This window comes from Tupaia chinensis, unplaced genomic scaffold (assembly GCF_000334495.1).
Source record: "Tupaia chinensis unplaced genomic scaffold, TupChi_1.0 Scaffold000207_1, whole genome shotgun sequence".
Lineage (NCBI taxonomy): Eukaryota > Metazoa > Chordata > Mammalia > Scandentia > Tupaiidae > Tupaia > Tupaia belangeri.
Genome location: NW_006159682.1, coordinates 4406406 through 4423793, shown reverse-complemented (window position 1 = coordinate 4423793; position 17388 = coordinate 4406406). Strand labels below are relative to the sequence as shown.

The following is a 17388-nucleotide window of genomic DNA, read 5'->3' as shown; positions in this document are numbered from 1 at the left end:
CTTCTCTCGTGTTCTCCCTCCTCTCCTCCCCCTCTCTCTATTCTCTTCCCTCTTTCCCGCTCTCCACACCTACTGAGCGCCACCTTGGTGTCAAATGAAGAATTCACACGACCCTGGCCACTGAGTCTCTCACGGTCCTATAGGGCAGCAGATACAAAACTACTAGTAGAAAGTCACGACACTGGGTAACAGGTATTGTGACAGAAGCTGAGAAAACACAGAGGAATCAGAGGGGGGCTTCCTGGAGGTGGTGCTATCTGACTTGATCCTCTAAGACAGTACTAAGGGGAAAAGATAGCGTCTCCAGGTCTAGGGAGCAGCATGTGTGAAGCCTCTTGTTGGTTCTAGAAATGACAACTACAATTCGGTCTGGTCAGGCACAGGATGGATGTGGGAGATGGAGCAAGGCTAGCTCATGGAGGCTCTGGAATACCAGGCCAAGGACTTGATTCTGATGCCATAGTCACCGAGAGACCATTGCCAGCCCCACTTCCATTCTCTGCCACACAGAACCCCATCAAGGCTGCAATTCGGGGTAGAACTTGTCTGGTTCTTCATGGTGCTGTTCATAAACTTTCCTTTCGGTCAAAGCACTTTCCCCCTCCTCTTTGGGATCTGTTGTGACGATGATACTGGGCTGGAGGCGGGGCAGGTAGACACCTTGTCTCGGCCAAGTCTAGCTGAGGCCAGGAAGTTGCAGACGGCAGAGTAGCCACATGAGGAAAGCATGCCCAGGGCCTTTCAGCGCAAGGATGAACTTGCTCCAGTGAGAAGGAGCTGTGCTTCAGACTGGGATCTGCCTCGTCTCACCCCGCTGAGGGGTGGGCGCTCCCTGTCATCATCTGGCTGCTGGTGCATCAGAACAGCCCCTGGGGGAGGACCAGGAGACATGGCCATTGTGACCTGCTTTTTAGCCCCTTGGCCAAGAGCTGGCCCTCCTGAGAGACAGGGAACTGGGGGCCACTGCCACGATGCTGTCTAGACTCAGCTTCCCTTCCTGCCTCAAGGGCAAATACAAAAGTCCGAAGAGCCTCAGAGGAACAGGGACGTTTTATGAGAACAGGCACAAAGAACATTCCGGAAGAAAAGTCGACAGTGGAGGGCAGCTCATTCCACAGGTCTGAGTGGCTGCTTACGGAATTGGTGGTTCTCTGAGCCAAGCTAGAGAGGTCAAGTGCCCCAGCCATGCCGGTTCCTGTGAATGTGCCCGGGCTTTTCTGGGACTGAAGTCAGCAAACTGAATTCCTTTCAGGCCCCGGCCGGCTGGCGGTCGTCAGGGACCAGTGCACTTTGGCTCCAGATGTCTGACCTACGCTGGCTCTGGCTCTCCTGTTGGCATTGGCCCTCCTGATCAGCTGGTCCCTCCGTCTTCCCCTGAACATGTGGATGTTTGGTGGAGGGACAGTCTGGAATTTCCTGGTCTGCCCAGAGGAGGGACCTGAGAGACGAGGGCTGACTCAGCCTGAAGCTGGGGGCCCGGATAGGATAACCTAGGGTCGAGGTACTCATCTCTTCTTGATAATGAGCTCCTCTAGGCCAAGAAAGGTGGTTAGACCCAGCCCCAGGGCTGAGCCTGGCACCGTGTGTACTCAGTAATTACACGCTGCCTTCATTTACCTTTTTGGCCCCACGCCTGGCACAGATCTGGGCACCCAGTCAGGTGCCTGGACTACATACCCAAATGCGTCATCTTTAATTAACCTCAAGCTCCATCTCAATGTATCTCATGCCATGCTCTGCCCTGAGCAGGGGGGAGTCTGGCCTGTGTGTTTCTAATTCCTTTACACTTATCTCATCCCACAGCGCGCTGCACGATCCGTTTGATGTCCAACTTCTGAGCCTGCTTTATAAGTCAGCTAAGCCCCTTCCCGCTCAGAAATAGGAAGTCACATTTTTGCCAAGGATAAACCGACTCCAGCCCTGGCTGAGGTCAAGCGCAGTTTAGAGTACGGTGCCCATGGGGCTGGCGGGGCCCACTGACGCAGAGCTTGGGGCTCCCACCAGGCTCATGCTCAAACACGTCCATTGGGCTGAGCTGAAAAGAATTCAGCTGCCCGCCAAGATGCCAGGGACCTCTGACCATCCAATGAGCTGCCCAGAATTCTACCGTCTCAGAAGGGAGTCAACTGCCAGGCTGGGCCTGTTGGCACTGGGGCCAGTCAGCTGCCACCAGTGAGCATGCAGGGAAGCCCTGGTGCCGTGAGGCAGGGGAACACTGGGCTGGGAGTCAGCAGACCTGCCCAGCTGTGCAGTCTTGGGGAAGTATCTCTCCCTCTCTGGCCTTATTACCTTTTCTATCATCTGTCCACTGTGGGATCCTTTCAGCTCTTAGGTTGGAGGCCTCTGTCATTAGTGAGCTGCCAGCCCATCTGAGGGTTGGCCTGGAAGTCAGCCACCTCAGTCCTCTATGTCCTCAGGCACCATGTCGGGGAGCAGAGGGGTGAGGGAAGTCTCTTGGAGTCTCAGGTGACTGCCTGTCCCAGTCGGTGGCTCTGTCTCCCAGGTCCCCCACAGCTGGGCCCTGCCCCCAGCCTCTGATTTGGCAGAACAAGCACTCATTGGCTCTAAGACTTGACAAGCCAGGGCACGGCCACGTGGCACACTCTGTTGCCAGAGCCCTTGGCCAGCTACTGATCAAACAGCCTGTTTGTCTGGAGTGAGAAGCGTGTGCCGGTCCCAGTTTCAGACATCTGCCTCCCTCGGAGCTTCTCTGGGCAGAGAGACTGTGGGAGAACACGGACCAGGAGGCAAACATCACTTTTCACAGTGATCTGGGGGGACATCCCAGCCAGGTGACCTTGAGTAAGTCCCTTCACCTCTCAGTTTCCTCATCTGTGAAATGGGGATAATCGCAACTCACAGAAGTGGTGGGAGGACTGGGGGGAAGTGAGTGCAAAGCGCCCGCCCCACTGGGAACGGCGGCTCTTGTTGCCATGTGACTCCTGGAGCCCTGTCCCTAAAGTGGCCCTTGGTGCCACTCCTGTCCTCAGTCCCGCTCCCTGTACTTAGCCGTGACTCCGACACTGCTCCTTGGACTCTGGCTGAACTAATGACCCTGGACGGAGCGGTTTGGGCTCACAGTCTTGCTCTCCTGCCTGCCGCCTGACCTCGGGCAGTCCTGCCTAGCTCTGGACGTCAGCTTAGTCGTCTGTTACGTGGGGCTGAGGACTATCATCCTCAGTATCCCTGCCCCATCCCTACCGCTTTGGTCAAAACACTTACCACGAGTTCTGGAGGGCCTGTCTGCAGACACCCAAGAGGTTCAAAATAGCAGCATTCTCTTTCCAGAATATCTTCCCAAGCCAGGAGATGCTTCCGGAGCGGAAGACAGTTGGGTGTCACACCTTGGGCTCCCACCCAGCTTCACAAAAGCTAAGCCTGTCTGCTCGAGGTCCCCACAGAAGAAGAAGGAAACCTGGGCCCAAGAGGCTTGGGTGACCCCAGAGCAAGCCAGTTCGAAGCCACAGTCTGCCCATAGTACCAGAGGTCCTGGCACCCTGGGCTTTCTTCCTGGGTTGGCACTGGGGTTAATTCAGGGGTTATAACATAGGCCACATAAAAATAGTTTTATCAGTGAATAAATACATTTTTCTCTTTTAATATGGACATATTTTACAAAAGAGCCCCATAGCACTATGGGAAATTAAGATCCTTCTACAAAAAAGAAGATGTAACTCAGGTACGATAAAGCTCTAGTGTTCTAACCCGCCCTGGAGGTGTCGGGGTGTGGCTGCAGACCCTCCTGTGCTTTCCCTGGCTTCTCTGCACGAGGAGGCAAGGCGAGGTCAGCAGGCCCCGAGGGCATGCAGTAGGCCGAGGGTGGCAATGGCATTGGCCATGATGGCTGGGAGGAAGCCCAAGGAGGGACGTGAGCGGCCGGGCGCTGAGCTGCTGGCGGGCCCTGGTGAGTCCTGCTGCTGGAGCTGCTCCGACGAGAGCTGGAAGGGGGGCCTGGCCGTCCCAGAGCTGTGGGTGGGCTGGAGGGGCAGCGGGGGTGGCGAGGCGGTGGTGCTGGAAGGCAGGAAGCACACGGCAGTGACGTCAGTGGCCTTGTCCTGGGCAGAGGCCTGAGGGACTTAGATCCGACTTTATCGTACTAGTTTTTTTTTTTTTAATTTCTCATATAACGGAGAAGGAAATAAGAGACTCAGAAGGGGCGAGTGAGCAGCCCAGAGCCACACAGCCCAGCCTGCGGAGCTCCTAGGCTGGGTGGTAGGCCAAGATCTGGGGACCGCAGGCCTCAAGTGGGGCTGCTGGAGAGCCCGAGTTCCAGGCAGAATGAAAAGAGCGTGAAGGAGGAGATGGCCGGGTCACATGCCTGCCCTCCCGGCCCCACACAGACGACACTGAAGAGAGAACCCCCATCTTCACTACCCTCCTCCTTGTAACTGCCTTTTACAGAGTGCCCACTGCGAGCCCTGCGTCTCACAGTCATAGCCTGGTCCTCACTGCAAACCTTTAAAATGGGCCTCCTCGCTCCCTTTCTGCAGATGAGAAACCTGAGGCCCGGAGAGATGGCTGGTGGCCAGGTCCCCGAGGAGAGTGAGGGTCCGTCCATGGGGAGGCAGCCTTCGGCCTGCCTGCCTGCACCCCCGCAGGGTGCTCGGTGAAAGGTGCAGGCTGTCGTGAGCTGATGAGACGGCCCAGTTTGGGCGGTAACCCGTGACTGGGCTAAGAAAGCCTATGTGACAGGGAGAGTGTGAGAGAGAGAGAGAAATAAAGGAGGGGGGAGCAAAAGGGAGTGCCCTTGGGAAGTGGCGGGGAGGGGGAGACAGGTCAGGACCAGGTTCCTGGGTAGGGTCAGGAAAGAGACAGATGGGAAACGGGTGAGGGGAGAGAGCGATGGAGGGTGAGATGGGTGGGGACTGAGGAAGGAAGGGGACAATGACAGAGCCCTCACAAAGAGAGGGATGAGGGAGAAGTCTAACCAGACCTGTAAGCCAGAGGGGCAGGCTCAGGGCCCAGAAGCGATGGCTGAGACCACCCTCGGGGAGCCCTGGGCAGGTAGGAGGTAGAAGAAAAGGCAGTTGGGGGAACCCCTGAACCTCATCAAGCTGAGGGGGAGTCCTGGGGGCAGCGGACACACAGAGGGGCACGGAGCCGGCATGCCTTGGGGAAGAGAGGTGATGTGCTTAAACATTGCCTGTCATGCAGGAAGTGCAGTCGGCTGGGAGGACTCAGCGGGCAGCCTGCACGTGCAGAGGGCCTTCCTGACAGTCGAGCATAGTCCAAGCTACCCTGACCCTGCACCAGGCTCTGCGCCAGGCACTGGCAACGTGCAACCTTGCACTCTTACAACTGAGGAGCAGGAGGCTGTGATCTCCGTCATGCTTGGAGAGAAACTGAGGCACAAAGAAGCAAACTAACTCGCTCTAGGACCCATGTAGGACCAGGATCCCGAGTGGGAGCACGGTAGGTGCCCGCCAGCAGCTGGGGTAGGAAGCTCACCCCTCCCTGGTCAGTCCAAGGACAGGCTGATAGAAATGGGGCAGGCCCTCCCTGCCAGGCTGCTCGCTCCAACCCGCGGCACTCCCGGCCCACATTCCCTCAGCCAGCCAGCAGGCCATCATTGTCATGGGGAGCCCCTGGAATCAGGGGTGACCAGAGCCAGCCTGTACCATGTCCTGGCTGACGCCTCTCCCTATACCCAGCCCAGCCTCAGCCTAGGGAGAGGGCAGGGTCACAGCACAGCCTGGTCTCCATGTAGGCCCAGCTGGGAGCTCGGCTGGGGGTGGGTGACCATCTTCGTCTGACCTAGCTCAGCCAACAAAGGGGTCCTCACGCACTGCTCCACGCCCCCCTCTGCTCTGGGATACTGTGAACCCAGAGGCCTGCTGTGTCTTGTACAAGGCTCCTCTCACCTGGAGTCTGCAGGTATGGTGTTCCTTCCTCCTTTAGAAAGTCCCAGAGGAGAGGCCAGGATAGGAAGGTGCAAATGCTTGTCCTACCCAGAAGATGGGGATGATGTCCCTCGATGGTGCATATGTGCAGAATGGGGGGTGGGGCGGGTGGTGGCTTTAATCCCCCGACTAACACATGGGATCATGGGCGCTGTGCCTTCGGCTACACCAGCCTTTGGACCCCCGGGGACCCACCCCTGCCCAGTTCTCCTCCTGCTCCAGTCGCACCTGCTCTCTTGCTGCCTTTTCCTGCTCACCACAGAGGCCTGACTCAGCGCATCTCCCCTCAAGGCCTCCTTTGATCTGTCCCTCACCCCTCCATTCCAAGGGTCCCAGAAACCTTGACCAGTTCTCATTGACCTCATTGTGTTGCAGGTGTCTATTTCAACGGGTTTCTACACGGAAGTGCTTTAGAACAGTGCCCGTCACACAGGAAGTGCTTGGCGGTGCTGGCTCCTTCAGGATCATTACTATTGCTGTGTCTGTGTCTCTCCATCGATGGGGTGCTCACTAGCTGCTCCAGACACCATGCTGTGCACGTGTCCTTTTACATCCTCATTTGAAGAACCGAGGATGAAGGACACGAGGTTTCTTGCTGCAAATGCAGCAAGAGGCAGGGTGTGCTCCAGGGAGTCTGTCTCCGGGGCCAAGCCTGCCAGTGCTGTCTAACTGAGCCAGGCGCAACACGGATGGAGTCTGTGAGGTGTGGGTGTGACTTGTGAGACCCTTTGAACCCGTGCATGGAGGTTGGCCAGGGCTGGAGACTAGGCCTTGTCAAGCCTCAGCCCCTACAGGGCATGAGCATCTATTCCTGGCAGGGGTCATTACTCATCCCCTCTCTTCTCTAATAGAAAGAAAAACATAACACAAATAATGAAAACCTACATAAAACACAAAACGTCCATATGAATTCCTTCTAGCTGCTGCCCTATCATTTCAGCCTGAGTGGCTTGGAGGTTTGGAGGGCTGGCTTCAGGAGAGTAGCCTGGGGTGTCACTTTTGGTGCCTGGGGCTAGGGCCTAAGATGGTCTCAGAAGCCAAGACCCAGGAAAACTAGGGCTTGCAGGTGCCCAACGGCAGTTTCTTTCATACTTTGAGAACCAAGGATGGAAACTCCCCCTTGGAGTCTGAGCAGGGTTTTTACTGTTTGGAAAGAGTCTCAGGGAAATGGGGTGGGGTTGGGGGTTGGGGGGGAGGGCAAGCCCCTGCCCCACCCACCTTCCCAGGCCTCTGTGCTCACAAAGTTCAGTCCCCAGTCTAATCCCTACTCTCTCCCAGGCTCATGCTGGGAAAACTGTTTCATGGCAAAGCACCCACGAAGCCAAACCAAACACGCGGTCAGTTCCTAGGCTCCACGGTCGGCTGGCACCAAGGGGCCACGTCTGCTCTGAGTCAACAGAGCCCCTTGGGTGGGGAAGGGCCCCTCTGCCTAGAAGGAAGGCAGAAGCCCTGTGCCGGCCTGCGCTCCCTCGCAGCTTGCTGTGTGACTTTGGACAAGTGCTTCCTCAAGGCCTTCCTTCTCTGTCTACAATGAAGGAGCAGGAACTGAACCGTGGACTCGAAAATGTTTTCTAGCAGCAAAAGCCGGAAGTGGGGTCTCAGATGGAAGCCCAAGGTGCTTCCCAAGGTACAGAAAGCACAGAGATGAAAGGCTGGAGCCTGAGCTGGTATGGCTGTCTGTCCCTATTCTTTCTCAAGGGGTCCCTGGAGCAGCAGCAAATCTTGGCACTGGAGGGTCCCAAGAGCCATGACCTTGCCAACATGAGGGGCCAGTGGGCTGTGCCCTGAGGGACCTCCTTAGAGAGCTGCAAGGAGAGGAAGGGGAAACAGAGTTTGGGGCACACAGGGTCAGGGTGATGATGGCCCTGTGTCTGGGGATGGAGCCCTCGATGTGATCCTAGTCTGGGCCTCAGCCTGTTTGGCCCAAGCAGGTCATTCATAGGTAGAGATCTGAAGTGACCCATCTGCCTGCAGGTCAAGTTCCTGACATCTGGGCTTTGCCAGCTGCTGCCCCTTTGTCCACATGGTCTTCTGTACTGGGAATGCAGCCGTCCCTCGGCTTCGCTGGGTCGCTCTGACCAGATCCCTGCACAGGCACAGGTGGGTGGTCTGGTATATATATTCTTTTTTTTTGGAGAGGTTTTTTTCGCTATAGGGCGCGTGCGTTCACCAGCCAGCCAGAGAGAGACACAGAGACAGAAAGCGAGAAATCACCCCCCAGGGGGGATGGCCATGCCGCAATCCCTTCTCCTCCATTCTCCTCTCGGGATCTTGGGCATGCACGCACACGTGCCCGGCATGAGTTTTAAGCCACCAGGTCCGGGACGCGAACCGCGGTCGACTACATGGGAGTCCAGCAACATAGCCATTATGCTAACTTCTGGTTCCCCTGGTATATATATTCAAATAGCTTCATAGCAGGCCAGAGCTGGAAGGGCCTGTCCACTCTGGGGATGGGCAACTGGGGCTCAGAGGGGGCATGGGACTTGCTAAGGTCACTCAAGGGAGCTGAGGCAGGGACTCAGGGCTGTGGCTTCAGGGCCTTTCTGTGGCACCACATTGGGGAACTGTCTGTCCCTGGCCTAGACTTGAGACTTCTGCCTTCCACCAGCACTAAACAGGGGGCTGGGCAACCCATGCGTGTCCGTCTACCTGTGAAACTGGGGGGTTCACAACATCCACAATGGTTCAGTTAAAGTTCCAAACCTAAGATGTGCTAAGGGCCTTGAGCAGCTTCCTGCTGGGGACAGGGGACTGAGGCACCTCAGGCCAGAGACTGGAGAGTCAGTATCATTAGTGACACTTGCTGCTGAGTGTTACTGGCAGTCTGCTGGCGCTCAGTGCTTTGTCCGCATCATCTCGCGTGATCTCTGATCCCTGAAGCACACACAAGGAGGGCTGGGGTCTGAACTCTGCTCTGCCTGATCTTCGGCATGCACTCACACGTGCCCGGCATGAGTTTTAAGCCACCAGGTCCGGGACGCGAACCGCGGTCGACTACATGGGAGTCCAGCAACATAGCCATTATGCTAACTGCTGGTTCCCCTGGTATATATATTCAAATAGCTTCATAGCAGGCCAGAGCTGGAAGGGCCTGTCCACTCTGGGGATGGGCAACTGGGGCTCAGAGGGGGCATGGGACTTGCTAAGGTCACTCAAGGGAGCTGAGGCAGGGACTCAGGGCTGTGGCTTCAGGGCCTTTCTGTGGCACCACATTGGGGAACTGTCTGTCCCTGGCCTAGACTTGAGACTTCTGCCTTCCACCAGCACTAAACAGGGGGCTGGGCAACCCATGCGTGTCCGTCTACCTGTGAAACTGGGGGGTTCACAACATCCACAATGGTTCAGTTAAAGTTCCAAACCTAAGATGTGCTAAGGGCCTTGAGCAGCTTCCTGCTGGGGACAGGGGACTGAGGCACCTCAGGCCAGAGACTGGAGAGTCAGTATCATTAGTGACACTTGCTGCTGAGTGTTACTGGCAGTCTGCTGGCGCTCAGTGCTTTGTCCGCATCATCTCGCGTGATCTCTGATCCCTGAAGCACACACAAGGAGGGCTGGGGTCTGAACTCTGCTCTGCCTGAATTTACCTGTGCTTTTATTCATTGGATGACTGCTTCCCATTTCTTTTCTTTCCCTCCCTCCCTCCCTTCCTTCTTTCCTTCCTTCCTTCTTTCCTTCCTTCCTTCCTTCCTTCCTTCCTTTTTTAAGAGAGATTTTTGTTACAGGGAACGTGCGCTCACCAGAGAGAGACAGAAAGCGAGAAGTCATCCCCCAAGGGTGATGGCCATGCCATAATCCCTTCTCCTCCATTTTCCTCTTGGAATCTTGGGCACACACGTACATATATCCAGTGTGAGTTTCAAGCTGCCAGGTCCAGGACTTGAACTGCTGTTTACTGGGTGGGAGTCCAGTGATGTAACCATTATGCCATGTGCTGGTCCCCATTTCTGACTGGGGCCTCTTCTACCTCTGACAGATGGTGCCACACAGAGGCTCTGACCATCCCAGGAGAAGATCTGGCTGTGCTAGGAGGAACCAGAGCCAGACAATCTCAGGCAGGAAGGGTAGGCCAGCAGGAGGCACACGCCTTGCTTTGAGGGCTCTAGCTGTCTGCTTAAACCTTAGGGTGAATTGAGATCTGGAAGGGAATGACTCCTGAGCGCCCCCTGTTCCTGCATGGGACTCCCACCAAGGCTGTATCCTTCATGTGCTGACACTACTTCTCTGCCTTGCTTTGGGCCAGACCCAGCACTTGGAAGGTGCTGGTTTCCCCACACCTGCCCATGATGACCACCTTTCCAATCTAGGTTCCACCCACCCTGGCTTTCTTTTTAATTTCTCCAGAGGGTACATGCAGATTTTGGGCAAGCACTCACATGTACCCAATATGTTTTTCAAGGCAACAGATCCAGGATTTGAACCGTGCAGTTAGCCATGTGGGATCTAGCCTCCTTAACCTCCATGCCACCAGCTGGCTCTACTGCTCCCTTATTTTTGCAACTCCCTACCCGGCGCACACACAACTGTGGACTTGGAGAACAAGGGCTGGCACGACCTCTCAAAACAAACCAAGGCCATAACTGCACAGGATAAATGGAAGGACTGTTACAGCCTCTCACCGCATGGGACTAGACTTTGCCCTGGCTTTCCCCTGGTCACGTGCCTGCCCTGCTACCCGCCCCCCCCACCGGCTCTCAGATGCAGGGGCTCCCTGAGAATGCTCTGCCACCATGCAACCATCTGCAGACACACACTCAGCCCTTTTTGTGGGTCCCCATAAATCATCCTGCCGTGGCTGCTGCTTCTCTAAACTTCCTCCAGTGTGTTTAGATCACGGGTAATGAGGGCAATGGGAGGCCGGCCTGCTCCAGGTGGCGTCCCAGCCAGGCTGTCTGTACTCCCCAGCTCACTCACATCTTCCTTCCTTTCTCACACTCACGTGTGCAGTTGACAAACCTTAGCAAGTGGACTTGGGTGTAGTCCCACTCAGACTTGGTTCCCAGTGCCTCCTGGTCTAGACACAAGAGCAAGTGACTGCTGTGTTTGTGACTCTGCCAGGAGAGGGCACCCACAGGGGTTCTGCAGGAGAAAGGGAGAGTTCTACCTCCACGACTCTGCCTGGCCTGAGGCCTGAGGCCAGTGGCTGGCCTTACCGAGTCTGCCTCATCTGTGTATGTAACACAGGCTGGCCTTCTGTGACTCCTGGCAGTGCTGGGGCATGATGGATGGAGTGCCTGGCAGTGGGGACTCCACGACTGTCCACCTGCATTCCCCACCCAAGGCAGAGAGAACAGCAAATCTAAGGGGAAGGCCAAGCCTGGCTTGCCACGGGCAGCACACAGCCTGGCAAGGACAGGGACTACAGGGTCCCATGGGAGGAGGGCCGGGGTGAGGTGGGAATGGAGGTGAGGTCCTATATCGGGGCTGAGTGCTGGCTTCTTGACTGTGTTGGGGGCGTTCCAGGATCTCAGAGTGGGAGGGGCCGTGCACGAGGACCAGACATGGGGCTGGGAGACCCATCAGGATGGTGCCCAGGATGGTGGAGGGAAGATGAGCAGAAGAGCAGACAGAGGCAGAGGATGGCTCCAGTGGGTTTTGGGGTGGGGGGGCAGAGAAGAGAAACTGCCAAAGGGAATTAGGGTCCAAGGAAAATGGTTTTGTTAGAAAGGCTACAACTGGGCCCCAGGTTCCCTACGAGAGTGTTCCTCTGCTTCCTCTTGGAAAATTGGAAACTTAGGGACCTGGGAGAGGGGGTTGAGCCCCTGGTGCCCCACCCTGGACCTCTCAGGGAGTCCAGAGCCTGCTTCCCCAAGCAGCAGCGAAAAACTGTCAACAAACAGGCTGCCCGTTGCTAGAAACTTTTTTCTTCCCCCAACTAGTTGGAAGAAGTTTAGCCGACCACAATTTACCTATTGGGATGGAATAGGGGTTCCCTCCTGCCAAAGAAAAGCTGTTTTCTTCTCCTGAAACCAGGCTCTGTGTTTCAGAGCTATGTGTTGTGAACAGGAAAATGTTTGGAGTCGTTTGCTGAAATTTACCTTTCAGACATGGTTAGGGGCAGAGGGTCCTTTGCTGGGGCTGACAGCCCAGCCTCCTGTCACCCCATGGGCTGGACCCACCACTCCCTGGGTCTCCTGGTCACCTTGGGGAACTGAGCAGGCTCTGACAGCGTTTCTGGAGTTCTTAAAGGGCTACTAGCGCCTTCACTTGCAGGCAACCTTTGGGCCCTCCCCACTGTTGAGGGTTCTCTCTCTCCTGGCTAGAAGGGGGCAACCCATGCTGGGCATGTGACCCAGATGTGATCCAGCCACTGTAGTGACATGAATGCTTCTGCTCGGGCAAGCAGGGCTGGCCAGGGCTCTGCTGAAGTGCACTGCCCATAACCCAAGTAAGGCACTTGGGAGTTGATGTCCAAAGGATCAGTGGGTTCAGCTCCTATTTGCTGGAAGTCTTTAAGATCACATACGTCTCACACCTTGTACCTCCATTGGCCTTCTGCCAATGGCTCAGAGACTTGGATGCAGGCGAGCTGTCAAGTGCAAGAGGCAACCCTGATCCTTGCGTGACCATGGACAAACCTTCCTCACCCTCCCACCCTGGGTCCTGATTCACCATCTAGTAGGTTGGAAAAGTCATCATGCATTTTTCTATGTCTTTCTATGCAAAAAATGCATCATGACTTTACAACGACCCAGTAGAGATGCAGAGTTGGGTTAGTAAACCTTCAGGTGTGAGTTGAGCATATGGATCCCCAGCCCCTGTCCTGCAGGTTAGATTAGTGAGGTCTAGATGGGGCCTGGGAATCCATTTATCTAACAAGTACCCAGGGTGACTTTCCCAGGGCTGCTCAAGAAAATCCTGGCTGATGATCTTTAGGGTCCAGATGGGGACTATGAGACTCCCAGAGCCCATGGCTGGGAGCCTCATGCTCAGGGCTGGGTCCTTCCTGAACAGTTTCTTCTTGGGGTGTTCCTGGGGCTCTGGGGATACTGTTCACCACACAGGGACACTCCTGCCAGATGCGTAACCTAGGGAAGACTCTTGTGCTGAGTTGGCAGTTGGAGGACAGCCTCTTGGTTACAGCAGGAGCTTCGGTGACACAGGCTGAAGGGTGCGGTGCAGGTGGGGGAGAGGAGGCAGACCAAGGACAGAGGGGTCGGAGTACATTAGGGCGATTTCTGTACCTGCCCACTTTCACCAAAATTGCTCACAAATCCAGACAGACCCCACAGCATGAAGGCAGCAGTCACCATCTGCCCCTTATTACTCGCAGAGCAGAGTCCCCTCTGCACCCTCCCTGCCAGGGAGACCTGGGCACAGAAAGCTTGCCACATTTCAGCCTGACTAGCCTGTTCCTTTCCCACTTCCAGGCGATGGGACAAATGGAGCCACTTGTACACCAGATGTGTCCCAAAAGCGAAGTGTAAAGCAGACTTCCGGCCACCATACCTGAAGAAGCTTCTCTTTCCTCACCTTTATAATGCAGAGAACTGGATTTGCTCTTGTTTTGAAAATAAAAATGAAAAATAAAAAATGTGAACCTGCTCTATAAATCTGACCAATGGCCGCGAGAATCTGTGGATGGGGAAGGTGGCCTGGGTGGCCATCCCTACTACCACCTGCCACGCTTGCCCAGAGCCGGGCCTGCGTGGTAATGCGCATGCCTGGCGCAGGTGGCCAGGGTGGGCTGGGCGGTGCAGATGCAGCTCACCTGTCCTCAATGCGGACCCACAGGTCGTTGAACTGCCGTGGCCGCTGCTGTTTATTCTGCCGCTTGTGCCACTTCTTCTGGCGCCCGAACTCTTCCAGCTGGCTGAGGCTGTCTGGGAGCAGGAGGTGAGGGGACAATGCTGGGTCCTCCTCCTCGGGTGGGGTGGTGGGGGTGGCTGAGGCCACTGCAGGGATGGCGGTAGCTGAGGTCATTGGGGCTGGGCTCGGTGAGGTCCCCTGGGGAGAGGGTGCTGGACTCCCGGCGGCAGGGCTGGAAAGGGACAACAACATGTAAGGCCCTGGTGCTGGAGTGTGTCATTCTCGTGTGATGGGAATGGGACTCACGAGAAAGTTGTCATGGCAGGAGAAAATGCCAGGTGTCCTGCTGGGCCCACTAAGAGTGGCCCAGGAGAGCCACCCTCTGGTATTGATGGAGCTTTGACTTATTCTTTCATTCATCTACTTAATACATTTTTTAAAAGAAGTATTTTATTTATTATTATAATTATTTTTTAAGATAAATTTTTTTTTTTGCTATAGGGCATATATGCCGAGAGAAAGAGAGAGAGAGAGAGAGAGAGAAAGAGACTGGTGAAAGATGGCCATGCTGTAATTCTCCTCCATTCTCCTCTCGGGGTTTTGAGCATGCATGCACATGTGCTTGGCATGAGTTTTAAGTTGGCAGTTAACTGCAGTTGACTACATGTGAGTCCAGTGACATAACCATTATGCCATCTGCTGGTCCCTATTATTATTATTTTTTAATATGACCAGTGAGAGACAGAGAGAGAGAGAGGGAGAGAGAAAGTGAGAAAGCAAGCTGCCAGGTCTGGCACTTGAACTGTGGTCAACCATGTAGCTTAACCACAGTCCAGTGCCTTAACCACGATGCCACCTGCTGGCTCCAGTATGTAAAATATTTATTGAGCACCTGGCACTTTTCTAGGTGTTGGAGATCAGCAGATAGAGTCTCTGCCCCCAGGGACTTACTCCCACAGCAGGAGCCAGTGAGTAAAACAGCTGCAGGTGGCAGAAACAAGGCCAGTGTGACAGCCTGGGGAGGGGGTTGTCGGATAGGCAAGGTGTTCTGGTGACTGGCAGGCAACATTGAGTTCGGACTAGAAGCAGGTGAGGGGGCGAGTCCTGGGCAGGTCTCTGGGGCACACCTGATGTTGGTTAGGGTCTTTGTGTCCAACTCTAGCTGAGGAACTTGAGGCAAGTTACCTAACTTCGCTGTGCCTCAGTCTCCTGCTCTGTCAAATGGGGGTCTTACAGCTTGCACCTCCTATGGTACGTCCTGAGGATGACGTGGGTGAAGACAAAGCACCAGAACAGTGCCTGGCCACAGCAAGCAGCTGGAACAGCTGGCAATGAATTGCTTGTTCCCTAGCCATCCGTTCCCCTGCATTCAACACACTTGTCCTGTGCGCTTTTCCAGTGGAGCAGGACGGCGTTACGTGGTTGAAGCTCACACTGGAGATGGAGAGAGGTGGGTTCACATCCCAGCTCTGCAACTTGTGGGCTGTGTGACTAAGGGCAAGGTGCTGGATGGTCTGGGGCAACAGTTCGCTATAAAGTAGGAGTAATAATAGCAGCTACTTTGTAGGGTTCCAGGAGGCTGGGTAAGAGGAGGGCTGCACACAGTGCCTGGCACACCACCAGTCTCTCTGTGATGCTGGCCGACAGGCAAAGGCAGCTGGCTGCCAGCACTCGTGTGTCATCAGGCGTGTTGTGAAATTCACAGGGCATACAGGGATGCACATGTACACGGGCCCTCTAGCCTGTGAACAACCTCTGCTCTTCCCTCTTCTTTCCTCTCTGTGGCCCCAAGAGAATTTCACGTGAGCCCAGGAGAGGTTGGGAATGGCTTCGGGAACTGTGTCTGAGGTGTGAGGCGGTAGCCAAGACAGGCAGCCCGTCTTCCCACTGCACTCCCACTGTGCCATGTGGGTGGGGCTTCCCTCTCTCTTAAAGGGCAGAAGGCAGTCAGCTCCACCATCTCCCCAGCCCCCACACAAGCCCAGAGTCCCAGGGCCCAGGTTGCTGAGAGATGCCGCAGCTGCTGGGAGATAATTCAAAACAGTCGGACAAAAAGAGAGATCCAGGAAGCACCTGTGGCTGACGGTGGCTTTCATTGTTGGATCCTCCTCGATCAGCATCCCGCCCTCCTCCACCCTGCTGCTCCTTTGCTGCCCTGTGCAGGAGACCCAGGCTGAGAGCTCAAGGAACAGAGCCTATTGGGAAGGAAAGGGGGGGAAACCCCTCCTCTGTTGCCTGGGATCCAAGAAGAATGGGAGGCTCGCCAGTCTCGCCGGCCTGCCAGCCTCCCTGCCCTGGCCTGGACAGACACAATGAGCTTCAAGGGGATGGTCCTTTGGGCTGTGGGGTGAAGGGAGGGCATGCAGGAGAGGAGGACTTATGGCGTGCTTGTCGCTGAGGCTCCTGTGGACCCCCCACCCTCATACACAAGCTACCCCTGGTCCCAGTACAAACAGGACATTTGGGCTCAAGGGTCCTGGCAGGAAGAGTGGTCTTCGGGCTGGCTCAGTGGATGAGAAGAGGCTGGGAGGGAGTCTCAGCGGAGGTGTATCAGTTCCGCTGGAGCCACAAGAGGTTTCCGTATGAACGTTGAACATGGAACTCCTGACTTTGAGAGCCCTGACATTGACCTCTGGGGCTGCCCGGGACCTAGAGTCTGGCTTTCACTGATATCTCTGCCAAGTCTGGCCTGGGGTGATGGGCAGAGCTGGTCCCTACCCTTGGCAGCACCCAGACTGGGGGAGCAGGGCCAGGAAGACCCCCTAGGAAGTGGGGGTGGCTTATTTGAACAGATCAGTCATGCCCTGGCAGGAAAAGCAGGGGTGAGAGTCATGGCAGGAGCAGCATTAGAGGAAGTGTAGTTAGGAAGATGTGGGTGGAGTGGAGTGGGCCCCAGGGAAGAGGCCGGGCTGCTGCTGGCCTCCTGTGGCACCATCTCCTTCCAGGGCAGGGGTCCTGCCATGTCCTCTAGGCAGAGACCCGAGAGTCCTTCCACACCACCAATTCACCAATCTCGAAGTCCTAGCACTGCCCCACTCCACTGCCTCACCCTGCAGGGACCTCCTGTGGGGTCGAGTGACAACTTCCTTCCTGGTCTCTCATCTCCAGCCCAGCTCTTCTACCCTGGGGTGCTCGGTCAAGGCCCATCCCCATGAGGCCACCTTTCACTAGAGGCTTCTTCGCAGCTCTCCCCACAGGTCTGGGCAGCAGGCCGTGCTGCACGTGGTGGGGCATGGCCCCTGCACAGGCGCAGCAGGCCAGCCAGCCCTAAGATGCCCCAGGTACTCAGGTGCTCACCTGTGGATAGCCTGCCCCGCGGGGGTGTGGTCCACCTCCAGCCCCGCCTGTCGCAGGACATCGATGACTGTGTTGTTCCCCAGGAAGTGACCTGGAACACAAGAGACAGCATGGGCTCAGCTGGGCCCACCCTCTGGGTTTGCGTCTGGTCCTGTAACCTGCCACCCTTCAAAGCTCCCAACTGCCTGAGGGGCAGTGCTGCAGAGTGGGCAGGGCGTGGTCCTGTGTCAACCTGTCTGGGCCCACCAGCTGTATCTCCCCTGGCCATATCGGTGAGGTGGGAGTGATTGGGATAGCGCCCTCCAGGGTAGCCAGGGGGTTACAGGGTCAGCGGCTGGTGGCAGGAAGGGCTCTCTAGTGCTGCCCGCCCTGCTTGTCCTATTATTATGTCTCACACACTAAGCTGGCCCCAGCTCCTGCCTGTAGAGGCTGGGACACATCT

At 56.0% G+C, this 17388-nt stretch overlaps 1 protein-coding gene across 1 annotated transcript in view; it reads right to left on the bottom strand.

Moving 5' to 3' along the window:
• Positions 1-1037: 1037 nt before the first annotated feature.
• The window catches only part of TRABD2B (TraB domain containing 2B), a 249270-nt gene continuing 232919 nt past the window's right edge, over positions 1038-17388 (bottom strand). Inside the window, exons 9-11 of the mRNA XM_027771341.1 lie at positions 16947-17037; positions 13612-13881; positions 1038-4011 (exon numbers count right to left, since the gene is read on the bottom strand). Of these exons, the coding sequence (XP_027627142.1) occupies positions 3786-4011; positions 13612-13881; positions 16947-17037 (587 nt within the window). The 3' untranslated portion in view covers positions 1038-3785. The remainder of the gene's footprint in view (positions 4012-13611; positions 13882-16946; positions 17038-17388) is intronic.